The following is a 12,722-nucleotide window of genomic DNA, read 5'->3' on the forward strand; positions in this document are numbered from 1 at the left end:
GAATACAAAGACCTGGTTCTAGATTAATCTCCATCATTAGGGCTGTTCGATATAACGATATATATCGGATGACGATATAAAAACGTCTATCGTTTAATTTTATCGTTTGTTTCGTGGTGTCACAAAATAAACTGTTTACGGCAATATTTTTTCATCGTTTTGATGGTCACTGTAGCGGCTATATTAATTTCTTAAAGTTCTCTCTTTCTCTTGTATTTAATATTACCACACTACAGATGGGCAAGCGCCTGTATTTATGCGTTGTCGTTAGCAACAACGACGGTAAAACCATCGCGTCACGTGTCTGCTTATTTATTTTCCACATAAACCTTTCACAATAAAGCTCAAGATCCTGTTGAGACTTTTCAAAATAAACTGAATCATGTGAAAGAGTATTCAGAGTATTTACGGATGAGAAGCAAAAAAAGAGCCTTCGGGTGCTAAAAAATAAACCTTGGACTCAAACGTTAGAACAGGCTTTTCCCCGCAGCAGGCTGTGTAATAAATACTCACAAAGAAAACGGCGGCTGTTACAACTTATGTCTAAAAATGTATAGTTTCATGCATCGGTTAAAACACTCGACTCCAGGTACACGACGCCCAGCTGGAAACACTTCAGGCAAGTCGAGCTGCCCGAGATTCACAGAATTTACAAAAAAATGTTGAATTTTTGTGAGTTATATCGTTATCGGACGATAGATGTCTTATATCGGGATATGAGATTTTGGTCATATCGCACAGCCCTATCCATCATCAGTGGAAAGGGGACAATAAAAAAATAAGAAAATAAAAATAGCTAAATGTCTTTAGCCAATTCTCATCTCTAATCATTTCATATCTGCCTCTGGACTGTCTATTATACAAAGAGGATGCAAATACAAGGCAGTCTACCTTCCTGAAAACCTCCTCCCTTCAGACAGGCTTGCGTGTTTGCTTATGCTGCAGACAAATGGATGATCAACACTCTTATGACTATGTCTGAAGATCTCTGAATATCAAGATCCTATGTGTTTAAAAGTAAAATATGCAGACATGTCAAAATCTGTCAACAATCCTGGAATAGATAAAGTTTTTTTGTTTGGTATGTTTTCCCATGATTTGGTTAAGCGGAAGAAAATGGATGAATGGATGGATAGTTGCGGACTTTTTGTGGATAAATGTTTGAAGCTTGTGTTAAATTTATGAAAGTGGTTACCTGATTTTAAAACATGCAATACTGACATTTTATCCGCTCACAGTACTGTGACAGTCAACAAGGAGAATAGGGGCCAGTATTAATGTTTGATAAGTCTGTGCATTTCTAATTCTTAAAATCTTTTCTTTTAAAAATTTAAAAGTAGATGCATTTCTGCATGTTTTAATAATTTAAAAAAAAACATTAGTATTTATATGTGACAAAAAATTCTATCAGGGGAAGAGAGCAACCCATCTTCTTGTTTCACAGTCAGTGAATTTAAAATGATTAATGTTGGTTTTTCTCGATTACTATGTTACATCAGTACATCAGCCAGCCTAAGTGTGAGTGAGCAACATAGACAGTTTGATTATGAAAACAGAGAGGGAAATCCTCTGCCCCAAAGTTCACTAGACACCAGCTGGCCTGGCAGAGACATGTGACAGCTTCAGCACAAAATCTCACAGGAGGCCATGACGGTCAAACACCTGCAGAATGAACAGTGTGCACGCTCAGAACACTACAAAAACAACATCCTCATCCATCTTCTTCTGCATCAAACTACATTAAAAAATAAAATATGAAAGAGTTCAACTTTCTGACTTTGCTGTCTGTTGCTTGTTGATTTTCACCCTGAACAAACTGCCTGAATTTGTTTTACATGCAACATGCAACAGTAGTACACACATTACCAAAAAAAAAAATTTTTTTTTTCCCTTTTAACCGTGAGAAAACTTAAACTATTTAACTGGAACTGCTTGTTGATATATGAAGCTTTTAAAATCATGTGGTATCAAGTTGTTGAAGACAGGTATGCTGACGGACCTGTTGTGAGGCTCCAGGGCGCGCGCGCACACACACACACACACACACACACACACACACACACACACACACACACACACACACACACACAAAGCTATGTTTCCTTGTTGCAGGAAAACTGAATACACAAACAAAAGAGGCCAACGAAGAAAAATGTTGAAGCCAAATGTTGGATTGGCTGTTGCACACGCTGTGTGATGATGGCCAGTTGCAGGAAAAGTCTACAAATATATTGAGCCAAAAACACTGCAAGATTGATGAATACAATCAAACTTGCTCTGCAGAAAGTAAGAAATAGACAGAGATTTACTTCTCTCGTGTTGCCTTCTTATACAGTGAGTAGGAAATGTGAGTGTTTCAGCTAATGGGCTCTATACTGTAAAATTACACGAGACTCAAATTTCCGATAGAAAGAAAGAGAAGGAAACAGGAAAGAACTGACAAAAACACCAGATAGAGAAAGATATTGAAAAGAAAGAAGATTTTAATAGCAAGCTTTTGAAGAATGTGTGTATGCGCGAGTGTGCTCATGCTTGTCAGAGCCGGCTGGGCCACCCCACCCTGTTTAATGTCACTCTGACGTCAAAGCCATGTGTGCAGGCCCTTAATGCAGACAGGATGGAGCAAGTATTTATTTAACTTTGGTTCTCCCCTTCGAGAAAACGGGGCCCTCCATAAACACTGACTTCAGAGAAGTTTTGCTCATTCATAGCCGAGCTACAGCCAGCGCTGAGATCACCAAGCAAGATCTGCAAAAGCCCGACGCATGTACTGCAGTGACGAGACAAAAAAACCTAAGACGGACTGAGGAAGTCTGACATCAAAAACAAGACATGCAGCTTGAGGATATGCGAGAATGCACATTCCTTTCCTGAAAGAAAAAAAGTTATAGAAAGCGGGGTCATCCCGGTCGTACATCAGTAAGATGTAGTAACATGTCACCAGCTTTTCTGGTTTGAATTAGACTGGCCACAGTTGCCTCACATCACTCCCCTCTCCATTTCCCCTTGTTTCCTGTCACTCGGTACTGTCACCCATCCAACCAAAGCAAAATGCCACAAAAAAGGCCAGAAAAACTGGTTTGGCAACAGCTGAATAGATGACCCAACATAACACTCAGCTTGTTTAAAGTAACTTTATGTAACCACGTCTTTCTTTTTGATAACAGCCAACAGTCTGTCATTTGTTAAAGGGGACACAAGTGCCATTTGTGCAAATGTGAATAGAGAAATTATATACGCACAAATATATATAAATAAATAAATAAATACAAATTACAGCAGACAAAGTCACCAGCAGTGTTATTTATCTTCCTGAAGTGTATATTAGTGTATTTTCTGAAGTTTCAAGTCTAACCGGTTAGACACGTATAAAACTGAGACTGCAGAAAAAATAAAAAGAGCACATGTGTACACTAAGTATCTTCATGGAGCTACTGTTTGCAGTTCTGTCTGAGGTGAGTTATGGCTGCTTTAATGAATGTATATTCATTGTCCTCTTTTGAGTCTGCTTTTTCTCCTACTCTGTGATCACTGGTGTGCTTGTAGCTCACGTGCAAGACAAATTCAGTCCGGTGACATCCCTATATCACTGCCTTTACTTCTTTCATCTCTCTTTCATCTCAAGTGAAAGAAGAAGCCAGACTGGAGGTTGCACATTCGACTGTAGCAGTATCGTTTCAGCGCAGCTCCCCCTGCCCAGCCACATCCTAATTCCTGCAGCAGTTACAAATCCACACTTCAGATTTGCCTTTTATTAATACCAGTTCAAACAGAGTTCACTAGTTATTTCACAGAATGTGTAGTAGTAAAATTAGGCCTTACAAGTGAGACAAAAACCATTTCTGCCTGGAAACAGGTGAGACAAAACAGAGACGCAAATCAGTCAGACGATTAGTGCATCGAGGATACATCTAAATCCAAAACAGCTCTGCACTCCATGGACTCCACAAGACGTCTGAAGGCTTTAGGCACCCAGCAGCAGAAAGTTCAGTTAGGTACAAGGTGAAGCCTCCGTGGATCGAACCTGTTTTTCTAACAACTTCTAGAGATCAGTTGAGTCGAGATATGGCGAAACCTTTGTCATGTTTTTCAAAAACATTACATGTTTTCTTTAGCGAATCAGATTATATTATCCCACCATCGCCATGAAGGGTCATAGCAAACTAAAACTGCAATAAAAATGTTAAAAAACTGTAATAACATTTAGGCAGGAGGTACATCTCAAAGTAGAACCACATAGACCCCAAGTTTGCTGGCCTTGATATGGCCCTTGTGTGGCTGGTGCCATTGACATCAAGAGGAGGGCAACTTTTTATCTCTGTGTGCCACAAATGATCATTTTAATACTCAGAAAATACACTCTAACAAAAAAGCGTTATTTAAAAATAAGATGAAAAGTCTTATTTGCTCCGATATTGGGAACTAGAAATCAACAGTTCTAAAACACTTAAACGACAAAACACCATCACCGAGTATTTTCTCTGCTATGATTCCCAGCTTCTTCAGATGTTACCGTAAACATAGAGCAGCGTTGCTGTCATCACAACTCGTTTTTATTTTGAATCACCATATGGCGGAAGACGCTCGGCCATCTGATGAACACATGTCACATGCTGACACTCGGAATAACAGCCACAAGGCCAGAAAATCCAACTCGTCTGTGACAGTCACAGCCTGACCGTGGCAGTAAGCAGCCCGTATTCACACAATATGATTCAGCCAGTTAGGCTACACACTTACGCAGAGTGACTTTTAATGAGTACGTGAAGGTTTACTTCTTTGAACTCTGACATAATAAGCTGCGTGAAGGTCAAAGATGGGGGTCACCATGTACTTTTGGCATAGAGAGAGGTAATAAGCCAAAAACATTGTTGAGTAAATTAACTACATTGCACATGAGAAACGTTTTTCTAACTTTCAAAACACTGATAATAATGTTTACCAGGGTATTCTTAGTCAGTACAATCACATCCTGAATATTCGGCGCTTCTTCTGATTTGAAGCCTGTCCAACAGCAGCAGCATAGGTGGAGGTTTGTATTGGACTGCCGCAGCCGTCTCCCAAAAACACAACTTAAATAGTAGGAAATGAGAGAGGGTCACACATAGTTTAGGCCCATTGTAATACGAGCATGCACACGCACATAGGCACAATGGAGCCTGGCCATGATAAATGAATGGTCTGTTGCTTTCCCAGTCACTCTCTCATACAGTGTGTGATTGGCTGGTGCAGCCCCTGATAAGGAAAATATTAGCTGTGAGTATCTGTGTTGCCTATTGAGAGCAAAGGCCCAGTGTTTGCGTAAGGTAATCCATCTGTATACTTGCACTGAAAGACACACATCAGCTGAGAGAGAGGAAAAGAGAAACACGTGAATATCAGCCAGCTCTGCTCTGCTCTACTCCTCACCTCGCTCACATGTTCTGATTCAGCCTCTTGCTGCCCTCCATATATAAACAGTTTTCTTCTCCCGTTATGCCTTCATTAATTCTTTATAACCAGACTTTCCTCCTCCTCCATATGGCCCTGAGAGAAAGAGTGGCTCGCGTGCAAAAACTGCGAGGGACGCTGCAACATCACAGTAAATTCCAGTGACAACAAACGAAGAAGTCGGCAGTGCGTGGGGGGGGGGGGGGGGGGGGGGGGGAACGGATTTCACATGAGGTAGGACAAGCAATTTCTTACATGAGCAAAATGACAAGCACGAGCACACACACATACACACACACACACACAGAGCACAGCACTTTGCACATAAACAAGCTGCTCATTCCAGCAGCGTGCTATGGTGTTTTGCAAGACCTTTTCTTCCTCATGTCTCTGTGCTTGAGGTATTCCATTAAACCGAGCCGAGGCATGCTTGAAAACTGACCCTTGTTTTCACAGTGTCTTAGGGGAGAAGGGGGAGGGAAGGACAGTACGGGAACATGGTCAGACTAAACTTGAGCAAGATACCGACAGACTTCATGTGGGTTTAAGAGAACAAACTGAAAGGTTAATCATCTAGGAGTTATCTACAGCTGTCTCTTCGATGAAGGGTGGAATGGTTAATTTCATAGCCTGGCAGGGAAAACTGAAACACAGAAAAGAGGCCTTCCCAGAACGGGGCCCTTGAGCACAGGACACATAGAAGAGATTACACCTTGAAAATGAGCTTTAACAGGACAACACATCGAGTCATATTTGAAGGCAGGACTGACGTGAAATTTACCAAGGGCAGAATCTAAAACTGCGACTTTATTAATGTTATAAAAAGAAAAATGTATAAAGCATGAAAAATCTTTAGGGGCATTTAATACACTTCCTACAACTTCTAAAAAACCTCTTTAGAGAAACAAAGCATAAGTCACCACAACACTCCGAATCCGCTCTTACACATAACCTACACATTGTTAAAAAGCAGACTGACAGCTGGGTTGTCGTAGGAAGAATGCCCATTTAACATTTAATAGATGTTCATAAAGTGCTTCAAAAGTGCCTCTTCATGTTTACTCAGCTTGCCAAGAAGACATGTTAATGAACATCCCAGCAGCCACCCAGCTAAGCATCCCTGCTAGAGGTATGCAGCAGAGCCGAGTACGCAACACAGTGCATCTCGTTCTCCGCACAGCCCATTTGTGGGTGTAATAACTGTAAAATGAGTCCCACATCAAGGGACAGTCACAAAGCAATGTGTTTTATGAGCCTCAGCTGGAGGAAACACCCCAGAGTGATGACAACGAGTGTTAGCCCAGCTACAACCACAAAACTAATAAAGCTACGCTGGCTAACGTCACAGAAAAACCCTCACAAGTGGTCTGAGAGGAGTGACGGGATTCAAGTTTGAAGGGTGGTAAGGAGAGGGCAGCGCACGCACAGAGGTTAGTGACACCAACACCAACACAGCCATATCTGCTTATACCTGTATTGTTCTATTGCAAAAGAAATTTGAGAAAAAAAAATATCAAAGCTCATGTGAGCGCTGGACAATCCACATTCCTTCCATTTTAGGTCTGTGATTACATTTAATTCCAGAAAGTCCGAGATTGAAATACCACGTAGGTTCAGTCTCTTTAGCGTAACTCTTGGTGATTACATGTCGAGGTCTCCAGTGGAGTTATCTAACCCTTTACCATAGTCTTCTGTAGATAATTCACATTACTACTTAGCGATTATACTGCGTTTGCGTCCCAAGAGATGAGTGTAAAGTTGGTGACAGCTGAAACAAATTAAGATTTCTGCTTTAATAGGATACAAGAGCATATTTCTATTTATCAAATGCATAATACTTATATTACAGGAAAGTCAGATCAGTGCATTTCCAGTCTCTCAATATTTAAGAATAGTTGCTGATGTTTTTTATTGTTTTGTGATTTTTTTTAAAGCTACATCAGATTTCTGTGACAGCATCGCAGATCTGCTGTTCTACAGAAACAAACAGAAAACACCCATCACATGACATGAAACAAAACAAACTAAATATCATTCAGTCAAAGACAAAATGTTCTGATTGAAGAGATAAATATTTTTTTCCTCTTTGCCTCCATCATGTCATCACCAATCCTCTTACAGCAACTATATTTATAACACACAGCTGAATACAACAAGTCAATGCAGGCTCTCAAAGAGCACTCTGGGAAACGCAGTTCAATAAAAACAAAGGTAACTAATTTCTAATACCAATACCAAAGACTCACCAACAGTAACACACTGTGTTAGCAGTTTCAAGTCAAGCTTCACCAAAAGGCCCGAGAGCTAGCTGAGAAAAAAGTACTACAACACCCATGATCCTCAGCAGTTTAAACTTGTAAAGTGCAGCTTTATTACATATGGTATTACCAGTTAAGGCATTTTGTTTTGTTCTAAGATATAAATTAAGCCTGAGATGTTAAAGTGCTGTCGTCTGTCAGCATTAATGGATACATATCTGGATTTTTCTAGGAACCTTTTCCGTTTTTAACTGTTTACAACACCACTGCTAATATTAAGCTTCAGCATTAGTTTATTTTTCCAGGTGTACAAAGGGAAGACGTGTCTCATAAAGTTTCTGGCTTCCTCCATAATCTCCTAATTAAGACACAGCTGTACTGTTTGCTTAAAAGCAATATACCAGTGTGTGCCTAAACATCTTTCCCATTTCATGTAAACCACTGTTATATTGAAACTGATCACCAAAAGGTCTCTGCAATGCAGCCATTAAAAACACTGACATATAAGTGTAATGGGAGGAGAACTTTTTACAGCAGAAGAGTAAACATAATTTTTCCTCAGCACTCTTCACGCCACCATCTGCTCCTCTGTGATAGGGTGCTCTGCCAACTCAGGTGCCTGCAAAGTATTGTAAACAGTGGAGTCTGCAAGACAAACTATGATAACAGTTTTTTGGGTTTTTTTTTAATGATCTCAAGTGCCCGTGTTTAAATGTCATGTATTAAATATTTTCTGTGAACATGAACCACCAAAACCACACATCAAATATGTAGTGGTCAGGTTTGTTTATTTACAGTTAAATATTGAACATGGTTGCTTAACACAATGATTAATACACTTCATCACGGGATGCTTAATGAAACTATGCTGTGTTAGGAGGAACTCTTGATTTTTCGGTTGAAGTCCTTTTCTTCTCGGTCTTCCCGCAAACGTCTTCAAACTTCGGGACTTTCTGTGTAACTTCTCGTCACAGTTTAAGACCGCCGCCCCATCAATTAAATACCGTTATTGTTACGCTTTTCCTTTTACATTTTATAATGCAAACAAATGCATGTGTGAAATTCGCATAGGCAGGGTGTGGAGCATCAGGAGCAGTGTCATCTCAAACCACTTCCTTTGACGCATGTCATTTCAACTGTGCCAGACTGAACACACCCTATTATAACACTTCTCACTGTGGCCACCCAGTTTCACATGCACAGGTGTATAAAGAATGACTGTATAAAGTGACACTCAACAGTTTTCTGGACACCAACAAATGTGTAGCGGTAATTCAGAGAAGACGAAAACTGTCAACAGAACCCGAGTTGGTTTGCACAGCTTAAGACTAATAATCTGTAATTTTCTCTCTCCACAGTGAGGTCAGAGAGCTACAGAGCAAGTGATTTAATGTCTTGCTGAAGGACACATCAGCAGGGTCACGCAAACGCTGTTATGTACAGCATGGCATGAAGGTAACCAAAGAGAGACTCTTGGATAGAAGGCCACTGAAATGTGATGCATAGAAGCTGCTTTCTGTCTGGATTTGTGTGCTTTTAAAGGTGCTGTTCGCTCTGCAACTAGTTACTCTGCCATTGCTGACAACTGTTACTGTGGCATTGTGAAAGACTTTGCCAGCTGAGAACACCCACCTATGGAAAGATGATTTAACATCCAACTAGTCTCCAGTGCACCTTCCAGACATAAACTGAGGGGCCGTTAGCTGTTTTAGGCTTAATGATAATTAAGACAATGAATGGTGAATAGCATAGCAGGGAGAAATATAAAAACGCAACTCTAACTATACGGAGGATGCTTGTGGTGCTGGTGATTTCACTTTCCACCCTTTCCAACCAAATAAAAACAGTGTAAAGGTGTAATAAGCTAGAGCTTTGTATTTTCGCTCAATAAACTGATGTGATCAACTGCCTGTTAAATGACTATCCGGTTAATCAATAAATCTTTCCGTTTCCAATGCTTTAATTATGTATAGCATTGTGAAATTGTTGACAGATGTGCTCTTCCCACTATCTTTGTGCTCCGAGGGCCTCCGAGGGGGGTGATAAGAGAAGGTGAACTCCGGCAGGTATTGAGCCTGTAGATCCGACTCTTGTGCAGTAATATCGGGACATTCGTGGGAAGCCTTTGCCGAGCACCATTTAAAGGCAGCGAAAGGAGAGCCTGGTGCTTCGTCTCGTACGGAGCAACTGCTGCTATGAAATGGATTCACAGCTGCCGTGAACAATCCATTTCACGGCAGTGTTGGCGTTCAGTCTCCAACTGAAACGCATTCTGAATATAATGTAAACCATAAGCAGGGAAGGCCTCTGCACACCGAGGCGCGACCCCCACTCCAGCCTTTCGGGCTTGTGAGTGAATTTGCTTTCGAGAAAAATGCATCAGCTTGCATAATATCATCCGAAATAAAAAAGCCTCCTGCTCGATTTTGTTTGGAAGGGGAAGAAAGAGAGAAAAAAACACGAGTGGAAATCGTTGAGCAGTAATTACACTTCTTCTCTCCCCCCGCCCCTCCTCTGGCTGCTGATACAGTGTTGCACACCCACCCAGCGCCCACTCACTGGCTACAAAAGTGGCCTCGCTGCTCTGCCATCTCATGGAAAACAGATGGATACTCGCCTCTTTTCCACCTCCAGGTGAGCTGCCTCTGTGGGATCCCCGGCCCACTGAGCAGTGTGCACGATCGAGGCTGTGGAGCCTGGGCCGCCGGGGCTACCTTCTAGTCTCCAGAAGCCCCTCACTATCACACAACCCCCCTTCCCGTCTAATCAACAGCCAATGCAGCCGCATACTTCTGCGTCAAAACACCACACGCTGACTTTACCTGCCTAATTAGGCTTTAAACACACCGAAACCTACAATGACAGGTAAGAAGGCACCGGCGCAAAGAGCCCCGCTGCGCAGCCAAATTTCGCTCCACAGTCAATAACGTGGATATCATTAAATGTCTGTTATGTCATCGTAAATATCCACCAAACCACTGCCGCCTGTGTGAAAAAATTCGCTCGACAGCCTTCAATTTAACGCAGCCATCTAAGCACGATGCTGCAAACACTCCCTGCCTTGTTCATCTCCAGCCTTCGGGGCCTTACGTTAACGTGCCCCGGTGAATCTGCGTGCAGTTCTTGTGCGAGCAGCAGATTTCGGCAGAACATGTTTGGGTTCTGCCCGGAGACAAAGCACTGCGCAGGGATGCGAGACAGAGAAGGCATAAATCCCGAGAAGGACTGGCGGAAAGCTACGGCCAAGTCGCCGAAGAGGGGGAGAAAAGACGATTCATTCTTGAAGCCATTAAGCTGAACTTACCTTCCCGTGCCTTCAGGAGAACCGTGTTGGCCACGATATTTTCAATCTCCATTGTCAGAATGTGAATCCCGAGCAGTCGCGATACATTTCACTCAGAGGAAAAAAGACGGTTTTTCTGATCAAACGTGCCGACGACGGTGAGGCTGCTGCACGCGCGCAAGGCGGACTCTGCGCTGGCGCATAGTAGGACTTTTAATAGTGGTCGTCGTTCCTCTCCATTGCAAGATGTGTTATCAAACCCTACCTACACAGCTATACGGTTACGATGGGGCTTGTTAGCATTCACAGCCTCCCTCCCGTCCCTCTCCGCCTGCTTTCCTTCCTGTTTCAGCTCCCTCCTCCTCCTTTTCTTCCTCCTCCTCCTCCTCCTCCTCGCCCCTTCTCTGCACAACGAACCAGCAAGAGCAGGAGGGATCAATTTACAAGCGGCACAACTACACACAGGTCCACACACAAGTGCATTCATGTATACATGCATGTCCAAGACTTAACCTCCTGAAACTGCCTATGGTTATGTCATTTATTTGGGATTAAAACGTGTTTATGTGTGAGGTTTTCTCCAAGTTTCTCCCGGGAAGACAAACATAACGTGATACATTGAGAGCTTACTGGAAATATCTAGGAAAGGAGACCCCCCCCCCATTTTTTTTAAATGAACCCAAAAAGCCTTTCTAAACATGAATGACTGTGTTAATTGGTAAAGTTTTCCTCGCCAGAATTTCCTGCTCAGCTGTTGCATGAGCCGCTGCTTGCTCAGGAAACACTGATGTCACAGAGGCCTAAAGTTGTGTGAACAATGGTGTCGGGGTTTAAGCTGCTGCAAGTCGAAGCCTGACGTACAGCGATAACAAGTTGGTTTTCCGCCTATCATGTCTCAGAAACCAACTGGGACTGTAATCTGACTCATTGATCTAGTAAACCCTTAGGGGGTGGGGGTATGCAAAAAGCACTCCGCCTCCTGAGATAATGTCGAAGAGGTAACACTTTATCAACTTTTGTTTAAAAAATGTTTGGAGTTTTGTGACTGGTTTTGTTTCTGTGCATGAGAATGAGCAACTACTACAACAACACAAAGAAATCTCTTTCGGTTTATGTTTTGCTACGAGGGTCATGCACGAGCGCCCAGGGGTAGGCTGTGGAGAATCAAAGAGCTCAAAGGTCACTGATTCTCACAGGCTTAGGCTTTTGTTCAAGTTACAGAATCGATCAAACGTGTTCTGCCTAGACTGGATACGCGGTGTGAAAGCAGGAAGACCGAAAGTAAATGTCAGAATAAATGTATTTGTTAATAAGGATGTGTGTTGTGTTGCATAAACAATAACGGCCAGCTTCCTCGTCCAGACCAACACAAATCATACTTGACAAACAGTGGCTCGGGTGGCGCGCATAGATTAAATGCCTCCACCTTGTGGTGATAACACAGAAATACAAAACGTGCATTACGTCATACAGAGTTGCATCGTTACAGTTTAAGTAGTATTTTGAGAAAAATAAGCTTTTATTTAGACAGATAAACGTATCATGTGTGAGTCTGACATGCATCTTTTGTATATTTACTTATTTATTGTATTTAAAGTATTTACAATAGCTAATTTGGCTAATTTTAAGTCATTTAAATTAACATAATCACCATGTTGTAACAGAAACCTGGTTACTCGGATTGTTAATCAACCATAGACAAAGAGTTTTAATTCATTTGAAAACCTGAAGTTTAGCCATGGCCACACTAG

At 41.9% G+C, this 12,722-nt stretch overlaps 1 protein-coding gene across 2 annotated transcripts in view; it reads right to left on the minus strand.

Moving 5' to 3' along the window:
- The window catches only part of grk4 (G protein-coupled receptor kinase 4), a 49,978-nt gene extending 38,646 nt beyond the window's left edge, over positions 1 to 11,332 (minus strand). The window contains exon 1 of one of the 2 annotated variants that reach the window (XM_084930450.1): positions 10,993 to 11,332. In XM_084930450.1, coding sequence (XP_084786576.1) covers positions 10,993 to 11,044 — 52 coding nt within the window. In that variant the 5' untranslated portion in view covers positions 11,045 to 11,332. The remainder of the gene's footprint in view (positions 1 to 10,992) is intronic. The other variant, XM_084930451.1, reaches the window with a different exon arrangement.
- Positions 11,333 to 12,722: the final 1,390 nt, after the last annotated feature.

The sequence above is a fragment of the Perissodus microlepis genome, chromosome 6 (assembly GCF_051167445.1).
Source record: "Perissodus microlepis isolate ML-2025 ecotype Zambia chromosome 6, ASM5116744v1, whole genome shotgun sequence".
NCBI classification, from domain to species: Eukaryota; Metazoa; Chordata; class Actinopteri; order Cichliformes; family Cichlidae; genus Perissodus; species Perissodus microlepis.